General features: G+C 41.0%; 1 protein-coding gene across 1 annotated transcript in view; it reads right to left on the reverse strand.

Moving 5' to 3' along the window:
* Positions 1–8,207: 8,207 nt before the first annotated feature.
* Positions 8,208–19,304, reverse strand: part of PPP3CA (protein phosphatase 3, catalytic subunit, alpha isozyme) — a gene marked incomplete at its 5' end in the record, with an annotated part of 50,151 nt that continues 39,054 nt past the window's right edge. The window contains 3 exons of the mRNA XM_009869479.1: positions 8,208–9,980; positions 13,332–13,361; positions 16,083–16,180. Coding sequence (XP_009867781.1) covers positions 9,787–9,980; positions 13,332–13,361; positions 16,083–16,180 — 322 coding nt within the window. The remainder of the gene's footprint in view (positions 9,981–13,331; positions 13,362–16,082; positions 16,181–19,304) is intronic.

Below are 19,304 nucleotides of genomic sequence, written 5' to 3' on the forward strand. Positions count from 1 at the left end.
GCTTAGGGACCCCACGGACCTGGTGCTGTGAGGTTTTCATCCTCCAGTTCTCACAGTAAGGATGGGCTGTGGGTGCTGTTGGGGCTGGTTCTTGCACACCCAGCCCAAGAGGTTTTCACTGCTGGTTTTAAGTCATCACTGGGCTCCCTCCAATCTTCAGCTTGTCTGGGGAGGATTTAGAAAGTCCCTCTGTCTTTCTAGGAAAGAACAGTGAAGAAATCTCGTGGAAGGTGTAGTTAAGACATGCAGACACAGGGAGCGGGGAAAAAGGCAGATATGGGCAGCATCCCACTTTTGTATCTTATGTCTTGATGCCTATGGAGTAAGTAATAAGGCAGGTTCAATCTAAAACGCTGAAAAAGATCATATTCTCTCCCCAAAACACCCGTGTTAACACACACATATATATATCTTTTTATCTATATATACCTATCTATCTCCTTGCAGGCTGAGCCTGTGCTGACGCTACATTCACACTCCTGATGAAGCTATGAGGAGCTAGGCATAATTTCGACACACCACATACAAAGGTTAAGTTAGGTTAACTGTGTTTAAAAACAACAATAAAAGGACAACCCATAGGAAAAGGAAAAAAATAAGGTATTTCTATAGATAGTTTTACCTAGATCTTCATACTTTTGGACTGGCACAGGAGCAAAGATACCAAATACCAGCACAGCAAAAAGTCCTGGGTGGTGCAGAGTTAACAGTGTGCTCTGTAACAACTGCATGGATCTCTTTATCTTAACAGCTATCTATAGTCAGAATAATGTACTGTACATCTCATAGCACATATTTTCACTCATTATGGAAGTCTGACACAGAGGTACTCGTTCACAAGGATGAACCCTCTTGAGTTTTGCACAAGCCACGTGAAGGCTTAGCTTGTTTAACAAAAACCATGTTGTTTAGGAACCACCAGCCCAGCCACTTTGGGAACCATAGTCAGGAAATTGGGTGAATCAGGACCACGACCACAGGCATCATTTCCCTCTTTCTGCTTCGGGAAACTGAAAACTCACGTTCCCAGGGAGCCCGAGCTGGGTGTGCCTGCTTTTACACCCCTTTGGGAGAGCAGTGTATCTGGCAAGGAGTTTTGCAGGCTTGTGCCCCAACCGTTCCTGGGCACAGGAAAAGAGCTTCATCCACGGCACAGCAAGCCTGCTCTGTAAGCAGAGACAGAGCATTTTCCTCCAGCTTTGGGGGAGAAATGGAGCATTTAGCACTCAGAGCAGGCAGCCCTGCTGGCATCGCTTCAGGCTCCATCCCCATCAAGTTCCTGCCCCAGTCCCTCCTTGCTTGTGTCCTCTAACTAAGCCCCACAGAAACCCTTTGCTCTGACTCAGGGGCCTGAGGTCATCTCCTCCTCCGGGCTCCAATAACTCAGAGCTTCTTCTCTGGCAGCTGAGCCCTCCCTGGTTGCCCCCCCTCCAGGAGCAGCAGGGCTTTCTCGGGACGGGAATCCCTGCACCCTCCCCAAAGCCTGTGTGAGTCATCGAGCTGTTGGAGATGAGAGGATATTTCTGGATTTAACTTTCTGGACTGAGGGAAAACACTGCCGTGTCAGCACCCAGCTGTGCTTTTAAGAGGTGCGTTGTTTGGCAAGTCTTGCAAATCTATTTCCATACAAAATCACATGCATGAATCACTCCTTATAAGAAAAAGCTGTGGAGGTTAAAGGGCCAAGAGAAACTCTTTGGTGGGAGATAGTGAAGGCAAAATTGACCATTATTTTTTTTCTCCACTGTAACCAAAATAACCACAAAAAGGCAGAAAAGACCAGGAGAAGCCCCCCTTTTCCCCACCAGCTCCTCAGGAAGGATCGGTGCCATCACTTATCAATGCCAACCTACTTCTGGGACAATGTCAGCACATCTCACTGTAAAAGATTTTGCCACTAGTATTATTTCCTCATTGTCTTATTCTCCTGCCAAGTCACACTCTCCTTGCAAGTACCAGTGTTTCCCTACCACCACCTATTCCCAAGGAATGCTCCTAGCTCTGTTAATAGGAACAAAAAGCTTAAGCCAGTGACACTCCTGCTCTTGGGGCCAGCCTCTGTGGAATTCATCAAATTTTATTCTATTTTTTATGAGCAGCAGCTGCCTGGACACACAGCATGGTGGACATAACGACAGCAACAGCAGCATGGGGAACTGAGGCAAGGACACCCCCGAGGTGATGTGGAGGTGTGAAAGGGAGCTCCCTCCCAGAGCGAGCTCCCCTAGTAATCCCCATCCTTCCCAGTAATCCTAATCTCCCACTGAAAGATGGTGAGAGCACACAGAAGGGGGGAACAACTTGAGATGCCAGAAGCTTAGCTAAATTTCTATCTGTTACCTTGGAGGAACATTTTCACCACCCAGAATTTCCTCTCCTAACACTGACAGCTGTGATCTTCCTTTTGGCCGGCTCCTTTCCACCTTAACTTTCATGTACAGATTCCTGACATCCATAATTTACTGCTATTTGCCACATAGCACTGTAGCAAACAGCCCGTTTCACACAAATTTTGGTCAGTGGTTCCTTCAAGATTTACTTTAAATCTTTGTATATGACTTACCCTGTGGTCACACGGTTGCTCCTTTTTTATATATACTTCTATACTTACATATTCTCCGATTCTATTTTCAAAATGTACCGCCCCTTCAGAGAGCTGTTAAAGACCAGTGCTATTTGACGAGTAAGCAAATGTGGTAGTTTCTATTGTGACTGTAGGAAAGAAATTTTCCTGGAATAAGTGCATTAAACTCTGAATTTGCTTCTGTCTCAATTATTGTAGTTCTTATTTCCATACCCTAAATTTCCTTCTTGGCCTTCACTCCATGGTGCTTTAGCCAATACACCTACTTTAAAATCTTTCCCTTATCCTTGTTGCATCGTTTCTCACTTATTTATATCTTGCTCTTCCTATTCCAGTATCTGGAAAAGTTTTCTGCTGCTTTTTGACCATGATCAGCAAAGATAACATAGCTAGACTCATGTTGATTTTCACTGTATTTCTAGACTTCGCAGGCTATCCCCAGCTTACTTGGCTGACAGGTCATTTTTCCAATCCTTGTTAGCTTTTTATTTTTCTGTTTGAGGTATCCATTACCTGGTGTTTGCAAGCCTGGCCTTGTAAGTTTAGTTGAGATTTAAGGTCCTTACAATTCCTGCCCTTTTATCCTGTAGGGAGCACCGGCTTTTGTCAGTCATCCCAGCTGACTTCATGGCAACTCCCTTGCACCAAGCCCAAACCCCTTAGTTACAGGCATCCCTGTGTTTAAGCTGAAATAACTCCTCAGCATGCAATACAGCATCCAGTCCTGCAGCATCTGCTGCTGCTTCTGCCAGGGCTGTGAGCCTCAGCCTGTCCCTCACCACGCATCTGCCCTTCAAAACTTTATTTCCCATGCTATTCCCTCCTCTCCTTTTATGCCTGACTGCCTTCAGGCCATAGCCTGAACTCTAAAATAATCTTTTTAGGTGAATTTTATCAGCCTAAATAGCTTCAGTCACTGCTTACCCAAAGCCAAGGCTCAGCGTACAGCTTCCGTATCTCGTCTCAGTATTGCAGTATTAAGTACTCAGGTCTCCTCTGGCACTGCCACCACTGCCTTTTCTCCTATCTACCTTGAGAAAGGATTAAATAACTACCCCAAGCTCTCCTGCCAGCCTCACTCCTTACTACTGTTCTTTTTCCGGTGCCCTGGTCCATAGCTGCAGGGCTTCCTCAGTCTTTTGCGTAAGCATCAGCTCTGTAGCCTTGTTTTAAAGCTCAGCTGCAGTGTCAGCCTCATATTCCCTTCAGAGTGCACTTACTTCACATTTTAGAAAAATGCAGTCCAGGTGCAAAGCTTATTAAACATGGACTGAAACTAATAAACCACCAAGTGACAGACAAATGAATTACCTTCTCAGGCAACCTCCTTGGAAGGTTACTTCTCCCTCCCCAAGGAGGCGCAAGATCTATCACTTACGTGATGTCCTGACAACAAGTGGACTGCACATTTTATTTTGATAACATCTCCACTACAATAATGACTGTATACAAATAACATGCTTAAGGGCTTCAGCCACTTGCCTGCTGAATCCAGGATGGGACTATATCCTCCAGTACCAGACTGGCCAGGGTTCTTTGATGTCTTCTTCACTTTCTTCTGAAGCACTGAGGAGCAGCAGTAGGTGGCACACAGCACCGGCCAGTGAAGAGGGTCCTCCCTCTTGCAATTGATACCTACCTGGATAATTTGTCGATCTTATTCCAGTCTTCCATGGTCCTCTCAGACTGGTGAGGCATTCATTTTCTCTTACCTTCTTGGATACAGTTCCTAAGGTACAGACCTCAATGTGTCTAAGCTCTATGACTGCAATGGACCTCTGCTTCTTCCATTTCCTGAGGTATGGCTCCCACCTCAACTTAGAAGGCTGAATATGTCCTCACTTGTCTTAAATTATTGGCATCAATACATGTTGCAGAAATTTAATGGCATATACAGGCTACCAGGGCAGGTAATTTAACTTTTCCCCCCCTCTAACCACCACTGGTAACACACAGTCAGAGTACTGTGTCCAGGTCTGGGCTCCTCAGCACAAGACAGACATGGACTTGCTCGAGTGAGTTTAGCAAAGGACCAGGAAGGTGACTAAGAGACTGGAATATCTGACCTATGAGAAAAGATGGAGAGAGCTGCGCCTGTTCAGCATAGAGAAAAAAGTGTATAAAAATCCGATGCAGGAAGTAAAAAAGATGAAGCCAGGTTCTTCTCAGTGAGGCTCAGTGACTTGACAAGAGGCAGTAGGCACAAACTGAAATACAGGAAATTTTACATGCAAGAAAAATCTTTTTTACTGCAAGAGCTGTCAAGCACTGGCACAGGTTACCCAGAGACTGTGGACTCTCCACATTTGCAAATAGCTCAAAACCTGCCTGGACACACCCCCAAGCCACCTGCTTCAGCTGACCCTGCATGAGCAGTTGGGTTGGAGGAGCTATCTCAGCAGTGTCTGCCAGCCTCAGAGACTTTCAACTCTGTAACCTAACGGGCTCCTCCAGCCTAAACCACTGTGAAATTGGTCCAAGTCATAGTGTTCTGCTGCTCACTTAAAGCAAAAAAGATTATTAAATACCCACATGTCGAAAGAAATGGGCTTGCTCAATCACACCATGGTTGTTACATCAACTCCCTCAGGGATGTAATAGCTAAAATATGAAACCACCACCTCTTGCTTAAGTCTTGCTGCTGTAAGAATCTCCCAGACTCAGACCTCCAGCCAACAACCACGTCTTCATCCAAAAGGCAGAAGGGGCCTTGGTCAACCCCAGTGGACTCCACAAAGGAGCAGATGCTGTCATGTCTGTCACCACGCCTGCAGACTTCCCACTGGTGGCAAAATCAGTCCTTTTTAGCATGTTCCTTGCCAAATTCCTTTGCCTAAAACAAGATTTTGACAGCAACGACAGAGCCAAGGCAGCCCTTCCCTTTGCGATCATGTGCTCCGAGCACACAGCTATCTGTCAGATTCATAAAACATTGTGGTGCATGTAAAAATGAAACTGCTCTCAAATTATTTTTTTTTAAAAATAAGATCTCGTAAATAAAGTCTCGTAAAACAGACATTTTATAATGCTTATCAGCTTTCATACCACAAAGTCAGCTCAGCAAGACAAAAAAAAAATCCCCTACCTCTAGCTTCATCAGCTCCTCCTTGTGATCTCCATAGAGGTGATCCCCATAGAGGTGGCTGCAAGTCTTTTGTGTTTTCAGATACATACGAACATTATACATATGAAAACATGTGAACTTGGATATATTTTTTTCCTAAACCATAGAAGAACCAAAAAGTTCATCTTCTGCATGCCAAAACTGGCCATTTTTAGCAGAATCTAACATCCTCCCAAAAGCAACTAGGAAAGCAATCTGCAAGCTATTTTCCAAATGGTTGCTTCGGTGCTTGTGGTTTTTTAACATCTGAAATAGCTGGTTCTCACATCCCTCTCTTTGTGAAGTAAGTGGGAAGATTCATGGATCTGACTAATCTGAGCAACAGTGCCTTGAAAAAAGAAAGGAAGCTGATTTCTAAGGACTAAAATCTTAAATTCAGTTTGCATTCAGTAAGAGTCCCTAAATTTTCATTTTTTTATACTCTGAATGTCACTGTTTCCCAAAGTGAGAGAGAAAAGAGATCATGTCTGTGCTAACAAGCAGCATCTTCCAGTGCCTGTTTTTAGTCCCTCTTTCTGACCGCAATTTTGCTGGCCAGGTTCTCAGGAGAAAGACAAATTAAACCCAGACTCCTCTAGAGGCCTCAGAAGATCCTCCTCTTGCAATAAAAAAGGGTGTCAAGGAGTGCTGAAATAATTTATATGTGCGTCTGTCAGTTGGCAATTCTGGTACAAGCTTAAGCAGGGTTAAACCTAATGTAATTTCTGGGGAAAATCTGGACAAAATTAAATGTTGTCGTCTTCAGTAGATGGATGCTAAGAGCTAACACAGTTCATGTTTAATAGCCTCTGAAAAGGAAAATTATGGTGGGGCAGCAAATATGATACATATATCCAATATGCTGTCTCACACAGTGGGAATACAGTAGTTAAAAATACAGTACATCCTGATGTAGGCACCAATGATATTTTGGGCATCAAAATAGCATATTTGGTAAGAGGGAAGCAACCTGTACTGGGAGACATATTTCAGTGCATGGCACGTCACTGAGTGAGGCCATGAAATCCAGAACTCAGCCCTGAGGGTTCTTCTTCAAATTCATTTACAGCTCCTTCTGCAGCAGGAAAAAAGATGTGATGTCCTGGAAAGAGATAACTTTTTGAAATTTTGTTTTGTCCTTTTGGGAACATTTGAGTATCGCCTAGATGATCCCTTAGAGCCAGTCCAGAACCTGCCCCATGGTAGGACAGTGGGGCTCACTCCAGAAAATGGCCAGACCATCTTACTTGGACACATGGGACACTACTATTTTGCATGCTCAGGACATTTTTAAGATATAAAAAGCAAAAAATCTCCTTACTAGCCAGACAGACTTTGTGCATTACTCAGCCTGGAGCTACTCCACTTGACCATAAGCTCCTCCACAATGACAGCAGGCATTTGCAAACCCACCACTGATTTGTAGCATGGATAGTTTGGGTTGTCTACCAGTCGAGAGGTCTACGCCACACTGTCACTGTTGAGAGGAAAAAACCCACTTCTTTTCTTGATGTTAAATTGGTTTGGGCAACTGCCAGGGCCCAACTTAAATGAAACCAGACAGCACACATTGCACTGCCCAACAGTATTGCTCTGTGTTGCACAAAAGCTCCGATGTCCCTACAGAAAAACCTCACCTTAGGTAACCTGCAGCTGCTCAGTGAGCATGCACGCAAGACCGAACCAGGAAAGTGGTCACTCCAACGTTCACCATTACTTTTTGCAGAGACCATGCTCATTAATCAGATGAACAGCTTCACTGATCGGATGAATAGTTAGATTCTCCGTGTCTCTCCCCTGCGCTACATTTCTATACAACCTGAAAAAATATTTAAATCTAAAATGGATCCAGCTTCCTAGTCCTGTATATTATGAATTATCTTTACTTTGCCACCTGTCATATTTTGCCAAAATTAACAGGAGCTGAAGTGGGAAAAACATAGAAGAAACCGAGCCAACATTTAATAACGTTATCTGAAAGAAGGACTAAAGCAATACCCACACCATTGCGCTGTTTGGCATCATCCCTCAGTTCAGGATGACAGACTACGGAAGGATGCTGAGTACAGTCAGGGAGAAAATGAGAACAAGGCAGACCCTCTGACTAGAAGAGTGGGTATTTGAAATCTGAAATGGCCGAATTATTATTTTCCTTAAAGGTATATTGTAAATGATACTAACTGACCTTTTCAAACACTCCAGATGACAAGGGAGGGAAGCACACAGAGGGCAATTTCTTTTCCTGCACTCTGCTTGCAGGACACATCTCACTCATTTACCGAAAACCTAACTTTCTAACCAGAACTTGGGAGAAGTCTGTAGATGGTCAGTAGCCTAAACAAGTTGGGTAATATGCGATTTTTTTGCTTAGTAAAGAACTGACCTTGAATCGTGAAACCAGTCATTCTTCTCTTACACCGATGGTCTTCTCCTGTGCAAAGCATAAGAGAGCAACAAGCGCACACGTGTGTGTGCCCGCGTGGGTTTCTGCAACTGAGCCAGCAAGAAAGGCAAGAGCACTTAAGTTCATGCACATTTTTATTGAGTAGTAATATAAAATGCTTCTTTCATTGTTACAAGTGCATGCTTTGATTGCCAACATTTCGAAGTCAAATTACAAAGGCAAGGCTGTAGGCTGTAGTGAATTACTTGGGCACTTATACAATTGTTAAAAAATATCAATGGACTGTTTTGTTTTGTTTCTTTTTCTTTTTTCGAATGAACCAGTTGAAACCCGTAACTGATATACAAAGGGAAAAAAGTGAAAAAATTACACATTTTGTGGCACATGACAGAACAGAACAAAATGACTAAACCATTATGACATTAACAGTTATCATGCATTTAGAATTTCACATGTAACTACAAACTTATTTAAATTTCACAAGGTTTGCTAAACATGCTACCCATCTATATGTGCACTGACAAGCTTATGTTAAAAACTTTTAAGAATACTCTCCCCTTAGATTTTTCAAAGCTTTTTTTTTGATTACAAAATTTCAAAGGCATTAAGCATTTTTCTTTAGAGAATATAAAGTACGCCAGTATACATACATTTCCAGTATAAGTCAGACCACTAAGCGCATTACAGTCCCATACAGGCCTATACAGCCATTTTTTCTTAAAAAACATGCATAGGCAGATTTTTACAGAATATAGATGCTTTTCACTGCACTTAATATGGTGTCTTGTTCACTATACTTAAAAATGCACCACTCATAAATATTTAAATTCAGCAAGCCACAACCAAGACTTGATTTACCAAAAAAACCCAGAAAACCCCCCAAACCAAACCCCCCTAAATATAAACAGCAAAAAAAGATAAATGTTATCATTATTCCAGTTTTTTTTAAACAAAGAAAAGGATAATTGCTGCCAAATTAGTAAGATAAGTGTTATATTTAAAGAAGGGCATTGAAGCACACTAAAGAAACCTGAGGTAAGCATAATCTGTACAAAATTAAACTGTCTCTCTCTCTCTCTCTCTCTCACTCTCTCTCTCTTTCTATTTTTTTTTAATTTTTGGCATTTTAAACAAATTTCCAACATTCTTATTTTTTTCTTTTTTTTTCTATATTTTTAAAGACTGCCTAATTTATCTCATAGCCATTGTCTGACAAGAGTAGCAAAACATTATCAATAAATAGTCCTTATTTAGTTTGTACATTTCATTAAAAATGTTTCGATGTTGTCCATGTTTAGTGCTGCAACTGTAAACGTACAATAGTTAGTAAGAAATTAAACAAAGTTTTCATGTCCAGTAACATAATAAAAGGCCTTTCAGTAACATACCTAGACGTTCCCAATGCAGTAGGAAAACATGTTCATTCCCCTAACTTTGCAATATATACCAGCATGAGCTTCCATTTTTCTACAAGCATTTTAAAGGCATATCCAAAGGAGGTGTCTCTCCCCCACCCTCCCCCTCCCACCAAATTAAAGTTGACGATCTCTTCGTAGATGATTTTTGTAAACTGAATCCAACACCTGGCCCCCAGAGCAAGTAAGCTATTATCAGAGGCAAGAACATCCCACTGCTGATGTGCAGCAACCCCATCGCGCGCCCTGCAGCTTAACCCCCCCCTTTCCCAGACAGTGGTCACTGGATATTGCTGCTATTACTGCCGTTGCTGTCCGTGCCATTAGTCTCTGTGGAGATTGCCTTGTTGATGGAGTTAAGGTTGGCATCGGATGGCACGTCTCTGCGCGGAGGCATTCGCTCATTAATTCGATCTAAGCCTTTGGCCTCTTCGAAGCTAGTGATCTTATGCTGGGGTGAAAATCCTTTGATAGCTAAATAAAGGATTATTAAAAAGTGAAATTAGCAAGGTAAAACTCTCGGCAGCTTTCTTCCCCCAACTTAGCGAATGTCCTTCTCTGAGAAGGCGGCAACGAGAAGATCTGACCACGCGACCGACTCCTTACCATACTCTGAAAGAGCCGGGGGTTAACCACCACCGTCTCTTGCAACACAACTGTTTTGTTCAACAAGATCAACTTCCAACATTCTGTTGTCCACTGGGGTTCAGCTTAAAACGCTACGAAGCTGACATGAAACTACAGTTTTGCAGTTAGGAACCATGCTTAGGGCACAGCTGTTAAGCCGGCGAGTTAGCATTTGTCATCATCACTTAGAGCCTCAAAGACATCGTGCCTCACCACAACATCGTTAATCAGGCAAAACTCCCGTTTTACTTTCAAAGACCAGGGGAAATAGTGCTGGCCAGTTACAGATGGCGATGACGTGGTGAGGTCAGTTTGTGGGATATACGCTAAAGCTACGGGAGACCTAGGGCGACCCTATGACAGGTTGCCGTATGTTCCCAACACAGGTGAGCCAGTTGCTGATCGCTCAAGGCAGTTACCCTGCCCGACACTTCCCTGGACTTCTAGAAAACAGTTTGAGTGAAACAGCGGTAATGTCGTGCAATATGGACCAGAGATATCATCGTTTTGGCACACTCGTACAATTTAACTTTGGAACGCACTGACAAAGGACCAAAGTTCCAACTGAACCTGAGGACTTTTGATCTGCCCTTCAGGAGCAACACTGATGAGGCCACACCAACCTCAGGAGGCAGCCACAGGCTGGGGAATGTATTTGCAGAGTGTGATTTTTATTTTCCTTTTTCTCTCTTTCTAACTGAAGACTTGAAGACCTTTAGAATTACAGCAAAAGAGAAAAAAGCACCATTGGCAAACAGCGGGCCATAGCTCCACAGATAATTTGTCATAGACTTCCAAGTGTTCTTCTCTTGTCTGCACCAAATCTATGCACTGCACTTTCCAGAACTGGCATTTTTGGTTATGCCTCTATGTTAACAGGCCGTGGAGCAGAAATGGTGTGTTAGTACCAGGAAACTGCAAACTCCCTGGGGAGAAAATAGTAGGGGAGTTGCAAAGATAAAATTCACTATTCCTTCCCTCCCTTTATCTTCTCTTTACCCCAAAGTACTCCTTCTCTCTATATAGTCCCAATTCTAGACAAGCTGATAACTTCTGTTAAAATAAAAAAAATGCGCAAACCCCAAAAGCCAGAACATCCCTGGTACCAATCTATCACTGCTTGCATTTTGGGGAGAACGAGAAAAATATTTTTCATGCTGATATTTTTGCCAGCCATTCCTGAGAACATGGATAGAACCCGTTTGCCTCAGGATTTAGCTCCTTAGCCAGTTTTACATATGTTATATTGGAACTTTGTGAAGTGCGTGGGTTTTGACACGTGTTACACTTCAACTCAGAAAAAACATTATCATCATAATGGTGATTAGTCAAGAGAGCAGGGACAGAGCAGTGAAAACGGAACAGGCCCTACAGTGAGTTTTTTCCAAGGGTTGTGTTATTTAAAAAAATTTTTTACCCTCTACCACAACAATGAAAATGTCTAACAAGCACCCAGGCCAATCCTTTAAAGCAATAGTTTAATGGATGGCCATGTTGAAGCTGAAGCACTTGGCTGGGTCCTGGAGCTTGCCGGCAGCACGGCCCAGAGGGTGCTACTAGGTTCCGAATCGAACTTCCGAGGGACAGCTGAATCATAGAATGGTCAGGGTTGGAAGGGACCTTAAAGATCATCTCGTTCCAATCCTCCCGCCATGCGCAGGGACGTCCCCCACTAGATTAGGCTGGTAAAGGGCGAAACATTTGCTCCATTGGTAGCTTTGTCTATGCAGACTAGTCGTTACGGTTACGGTGTCTAAACCAGCAAGGCTGGTAAATCAAGAATTAACTTGAAGGGTGCATGTTGCTGGGGGGCACGTTCAGTCGATTGTATTTTGAGCAGACACGAGATTGCCTGCGACACTGAGGAAGGTGCTCTGCTGTAGTTGCTGGTCAGACAACGAGTATTAGCAGTTTACATTGAGAGTATACTAAAACACAACACATAGTCACAGAAAATCACAGAAAACAGCCAAACTGTCAACGAGAATGCACACTGCAGATTAGAGATTGCCAATAGGAATAGATAATTCCAACATAAATAGCAGCTTACTCACTGCTATTTAGAAAGCAGTTGTATTTTCTCTTACTTGTTTGTTCTGTAATTTTATCCACTGCTTTACAAAAATCAAAAACAAATTCAACTGGCCAAAAGGGCACATCTTACCAACGGACAGCAATCATCAGATTTTTTAATTTTTTTTTTAATTAACTAAAAAAAAATACCCACAGAGAATTTGAGAGGGGCAAGAACAAAATACAACTGAAAAACTTTGTTTTAAAGGGGAATTCTGAAAAGTCTTCTTCCAAAACTTTATAATGCTCAATCAATGTTGCACATGTACACTGTCATACATGATTACTTAGTTTTAACTGTATCGTTAAAAATCGCTTAAGGGTTAAATTAGAGGTCTGTCAATAAAGCACCACAGTTTTCAGGACTACACATTCAGAAATCTTCAGAGGCAGCCACTTTATATTTGTAGCTAAAATGGTGCTGGTGTTAATGGTTGCTCTAACATTGCTCTGATGTAAATATCCAGTGTGTAAACTGCCACTACCAGAGGAAGCCCACATCTTGCAGACAAATGTCTCATGTTGTTTTACTTTTAAAGAGAAACAGAAACATACTGAACTGCAACAAAAGACCAATAAATTTTTTTTACTAGTGACCTAAAGGAAAGGAAACAAACTGAAGCAAAAAAAGGAAAAAAAAGAACAAAAAAAAAGAGAAAAAACCAACCAAACAAAAAGAGAATAGTTATAAAAAGTTGTGTGTTTTCCTTGACCAGAGATTGCTGAGGATGGTTTGAGGTGGAGACAAGACCCCGCTGCCAGCACACAGCTTTTGAGCTACGTGTCACAGAGCATTTACAAGCTGCTGCCGAGTTATGTCCCGGGAAATCCGAGTCCCCTGATCTCCTCCTGTGGCATCACTCAGTGCTTAGCTGGGCATTCAGCAATTCCGACGTGTTTGTAACTTTCCGAAAGGAAAAAACTAAACCACCACCACGACAGCAACGGAAAAAAATAAACAAAAGAAAACGTTTTCCCCTTTAAAGCAATTACATATTAGTTAATACCGAGCCACAATTGTTAGCCCAACACCCACACAATCTGTACAAGCTACAGCAAAATGAATACACCCAGCAGAGCCCTTATCTGTTGTGGCACCAACAGAAAGGGGACTGGCCAATTTACCTTCATCAGCCTCAATAGCCTCAACAGTAGCTGAAGAGAAGAAAGGGGTAGCAAAACGAATGAGAAAAATGAGCAGAGGATTTTAACTCTAAGAACAAGTCAGTGAATAGCAAAGGAGCTACAACACTAATGTTACTGTAAGTGCTGGATTTTGGCAGAACAGACACACACAGAGAGAAATGCTTACACAAAAACAATAATTTGCAGATTGAATTAAGCTATAGTTTGTTTTGAAGCAGAAGTTTCACAAACTAAGTTTTTGAAGACACATTTGAATAGTTTTCTTTTGACTCAAAAGAACTACAAAATGAAAATGTATTCCATATTGCACATCTGACCAGAAAAGGTCATTGTATAATTCTCCCAGCTTTGAATAAGAGCAGTTTGATTTGCCCTGTCAAAAAAGAATGAGAAATGGCATGAAGCCCTCACACAAAATTTGTACCACTTACAATGTCAGCTTGAAAAGTATTAGCTGCCAGTACAAGAGAGTACTGTATATACACAGCTTCTCAGAACAACTTTTTTTCTCTCTCCTGACTAAAAGAAACCTCCCCACAGCATGGGATAGAGTTTGCTCAGAAAGCTTTGCCCTTGGTTGCAATCTCAACCAGTACACTCCATCTGTAAGCGTCCTTTTTGTCAACCCAGTCTCTGAAAACAGCATTATTATAATATTTTATTTAAATCGTGGACACAGAAAGAGGAATGAAAGCCACTGGATCTACAAAATTGCAAAGCCTCGTCAGAGAGAGAAAAGTTTGTAATTGGGAGGTTGCTGCAGTGTTATGAACGCCATGTTATTGTTCCTTTGAAACCATTCATAGTTCTTAAAAGACATAATTTGAATTCTATCCATCAGCTTTGGCATGAATTTGTTTCTACAGTTAGAGATTTAGAAGCTGATGCAAATAAACAAATAATACAGCTCAAATAGTTAAAAAAGAAATTTCGATTTTCAAGAACTTCTCTGGTTTAGAGAATAGCTCAATAAGCTGGATTTTTAGGAATTCCTCTCTTTTTTTGGTCTTATTTTCCCCTGCATAAAAGCTTTCTTCATCCTCCATAAAACTCCCCAAATATTTTATTTTTTAGTTAAGATGTTAAATATGGATTGAGATCAATACTAAAATATGTACACTATTATCTTGCTGCATGAGGAAATGAGAGGAGCTAACCCACATGCACCAAGGTAAGCCTATGCCTCTCAAGCTACAGAGCAAGAGAGACGGCAAAAATCAAGGAACAAAACCAATGCAAACTTAAAAGAAAAGGAAACACAATAACTAGGATGAGAAATTAAAACTGAATAACCAGATCCAAACCAGCACTGACACATTAGAAGAAAATGACGACTAAAATGTATACTTCCACAACAGAACATACTACTCATATTTTCTGTTAATGCATACGGTAATATGAACGTGTGCTTAACAGAAACTATGTAAACTTCGGATTATTTGGTGAATGGGGTACTACGTGTTAACTACAATGCAGAAACTTGTGTATAGTAATGTTTTACTAAGCCAGAATACTGCAGTATGAGGAGATTTTCCTTTTAGCCATTGTAACGAGAACTTTAGGCAATTTTCTCAAATTCATTTCCATTCCTAATATTTTGCCAGGGCAACAATAGCATATTCCTTGGACCAAATTTTCTGACAAATGCAAAGCAACTATGGAGAGAAAAGCCTAGATAAAGACCACAATCCCTTTAGGAGAAGCATCCTGTCGAATCATATTGCAGCATTTTCAAAGCAGAACGTTACTATGTCCGTAACACACAAGTCACCAAAAAGAAAAAAGGGAGGGGAAAAAAAGGGGAAAAGAAGGTTTACCACCGTATACCTGAATCTTCTAGGTAAAAGAGACAGTAAAGGGAAAAATACAGAGAAAGAATGCTCCAGGAAGAAAACAGGAAAACAAGAGGCTGAGACTGTGTTAAGGTTATAAAGCATTTCTATTTCTTAAATCTACTGCCAACAGAACCTCAATAAGCGAGAGACATTCTTGGGTGCCTGCAATACACTCTATAGCAATAGACACAGGAAGAAAAGGAGAGCTTATGGTAGTAAATTAAATATTTTGCAGCTCCTTATTCCAAAAGGAATATTTCATCAAAGGCAGCCCTGCTACAGACTTACAGATTTCCCGTAACAAAAAGCACTTGGCATTAAGCTGAACTGACAATCTGTATTGTGTTTGTGTACAAGGCAAATGCAATGTTTCTAAGAGTCTCCTCTCACTTGGGGTTAAATCAGAGAGAATAGTTCTCATGCTGTCACCTGGAATTGCTAGAAAAGAAAATCTAATTCTAGAGCTATTTTCCATTGGTGATTCTCTATGAAGGAGAACAAATCAGATAAAGTGAGAGTTTGAGTGTCATTATCTAAGCTGAACCTTCAGTACTCTGTGTATCAAAGGCTGCTTTTAAAAAAACCCACCACCCAAAAGATGCTGTAAACTGTGGCAAGAGTCACACTTCACTTGCAATGCTGATCTACCACTCTGAAGAGTTGATTTTCTGGGACTTTTTTCCCACTTCTTTCTCTGAAAAGTAGTGCTATGCAATAAGACTTGAGAAGTGGCCTCACATGAACTGCTCACAAAGGCTCCAGTACAACAAAACACCTGTTTTATTCTGTCCTTCCTTTTTTTCTGAGAAGACTGCGGTTACCTTTCTTGGGTTCTGCAGTTGAAAACCAATTGGGTTTTTTACACATAATGACACAGACAGGCAAACATGCTTACCGCTTTGCAGTGTTTGTTTTCCTCCAGAGAGCACACCACTAGGCAGCATTCCTGTTGGAGTCAAACCTTTCAGCGTCAGCACACTTTCACTCTCTTCTCTGTAGAAGGAGAAAAAAGTCCAAAGTAAAAAATTACTCTTTTTTTCTTTTTTTTTTTTAAAACACGGAACATGTTTTAGACACCTTAAGCTACATCTGCTCTGCAACAATTTGGCTATCTCCAATCTCCTTACCAGGACAGACCGAATCTGGTGATCACACAAGCACCAGGGCATGTCCCCTCACTGCTACGTCTTTCACCTTTGCACCGCACCATACATGAACTCCCACTATAGTTAACACTATAACCTGCATCTCTGAAACAACATATAGCATGCATTTTAATATACACACACACACACATATATACACACACATACATAGAACCACAAACTTGATAGGAGGAGGACCAAAGAAGCAATTATTGCCCATGATAAATTTAAGTGTCTTGGTCCAAAATCAACTTAAATTGCTATTTTGCTTTTGTCTACACCAGCAATCAGGTTCATTATTTATTAATGACCATCAGTCGATTATAAAAATCCAAACAAAAACCAGCTAAAAGCTCATTAAAATTAATAAGCACTTCCACCCTTACTAGCACCGTTCTTAATAGTTTTATGTGCTAAAAATGATACTGGATTAAAAAAATGTTTTCGGAAACCTAAGTATGTTTTGATGGTCTTCAAATACACATAGTTTTTAATATATGGCAAGAGGAATACAACAGCTCTATCCAGACAAGCCGTTAAATATAGCTTTCTGTGAGTACTGTAATGCTGTCTGTGATGGCATACTTTCTTGGCAGCAGAAGTGACCCCAATTCTTTAAAAAAAACCTATTTGAAGTGCTTTACTTTGAAATATATAATGACATTAAGCTGGAGGAAGCAAACACAGAGACAGAATTTAGTTCCACATTCACTCGAGGATAATGTAGTTTTGTCTATCAAAACTGTCTCTCAGCAATTCTACTGCTTACAATTTTCTTTAGACCTACGTGCCCTGAATTATTCACGTATTTCAAACAACTCTTGTTTACCTACTACATATACTCTTGAAGTCCTATTTTTAGTTTGAAAACTATTCTCCCTGTACACATTTCTCTTTGTGCACTAGTCAAAATTAAATTGTGACCATTTCCCTAGCACATTTCCTAAGCAATTAGAACTAATGAAACAGCCAAATATTTCCAGAATTAACACAATATTTTCATCATCAAGAGTTACACACCATTTTTTTTTCTTTCTCTTGATTTTTTGCCTGTGCAAGCAAAAGCATAATCCGCATTTTCAATTCGGTCCACTTAATCTCTATTTTTTATGTTTGTTTTTTAAATTGTGCTGCATCGGCACTTTATCGCTTCACATTCATAGGCTAAGTTTATTCACTGTATTTGTAATATCTTCCTAACTGCATATTTCCAAGAAACTTCTCTATCACAAATTTTCAGATGTTTTAGCCTTCAGTGTTCCTTATTCTCTATTTGATATCCTTTAATTCCATTTTAAAAAAGGAAAATAAACTGATTAAATATTTTATTTACGTTCCTCCTGTCTAAATATATGCAAAGTCAGACTTGAGAAACAAAGTCACTGAGAGGCAATGACAAGGAAACATGAGGTCTTCCACTGAGCTTAAGTCAATCTTTCTATGATGGCTTTTCTCAGCAAAGCTCACTTATAACCTTTGAAACTCAAAACAACACTATTTTGATATTTAATTTTGAGACTAAAGTGGCTGAAATATTCTCGGTTTTACATTCAGGTTACATTCTTGAAGTAGGTGACTACTCTGGCTTAGAGAAAAGACGTTTGACTGAGTTCTTTGAAGGTGGTCCCATCAGGTGATGGGTGTTGAGGAATGTTTTTTGAGAATTGATGGAATAAATTTCATAAACCAGCAACAGTTCGAGGTTGTCAAGGGAGGTGTTGGAGTCACCATCCCTGGACGTGTTTAAAAAACGGCTGGATGTGGCACTTCAGGAGATGGTTGAGTGTTAGGGTGGTATAGGGTTGTAGGTTGGACTTGACGATCTTAAAGGTCCTTTCCAGCCTTTATGATTTTATGAAAGTTTTTCAAGAATTGACAAAATAAATTTCATAGATCAGCAACAGTCCGAACAGGACTTTCAAAGGTTTTTGAAATAGGCTGGTTTAGGTGATGGTGCCACTGCAGTCTTTGCGGGGTTACACGCTATTATCACCCACTTGTGTGTTACATGTGGATTGTGCTGGCAAGACAGAAAAGAATAACCCAGGCTTTTCTACAGGAACATTGCATGATTAGCCTCATGTAACTTTTGCAGTCCAGAAGCCTAGTACCTAGCTGAGGAGAATCAACCTTTCCCACCAAAAGAGAAGACGACCTACTCGCGGGTGGGCCATGGTAGCTGGGATGAAACGTCACTCATCCCCTTGGAGGACTGGTCAGAGGATGCACTGTATTGGCTGGTTAAAACTAATGGAGAAGGAATATATTTTTAATCTTCAGTTCTTCCTGCAAAAATTTTGAAGGTCTATCAGTAACCAAGAACTGTAAAAGGCTCAGCAGCTTCAGTGAGTGAACCACTGGCTTCTCCTCTATCAGATCCAGTCCATTCTGCTTTTGTGGAGATGTTGGGATGCATGTGGCAGGGGTAAAAAATTGTCTTACGAACACTTTTGTGACAAATTTGACTGCTTTTCCAGGAAGGATCAAGATGATTTCCACTAGCACCTTAAAAAGGTGATTTTTGTGAAATAGTTTACGAGGACTCAAGGTTTCAAGGGGTGCTAAAATCCTAAGCTATGAGGCTTATACATATCAATTTAGACAGGGCACAAGCAAGAATTATCCTGTACTCTTCTTCCATCCCTGAAACCATTGAAAATCTTCTGCTCCACAGTTCCCTTTGGAAAAGTCTTTGACACATAGGTGATATCACTCATCTGCAACTTACCAAAACTCACATATATCAGCTGAGCATCCAATTTCAGACACCTCTGCATATTAAAGTCCATGTTTCTGTTGAATTAAACCTATATTTCAAAAGGTGCTCTACAACAAAATAGAGCCAATCCAGAAGCTATAGTTCAAGGTTATGGGAGAAAGTCAGGTTTCTCAAACTTTGTTTGCTCAACTATCGCTGGAGAAAAATCATCGTGCTGTTTTATGAAGGTGGTGGCAACATCAGCTCCAGGCTC

The sequence above is a fragment of the Apaloderma vittatum genome, unplaced genomic scaffold (assembly GCF_000703405.1).
Source record: "Apaloderma vittatum isolate BGI_N311 unplaced genomic scaffold, ASM70340v1 scaffold3945, whole genome shotgun sequence".
Classification (NCBI taxonomy): domain Eukaryota; kingdom Metazoa; phylum Chordata; class Aves; order Trogoniformes; family Trogonidae; genus Apaloderma; species Apaloderma vittatum.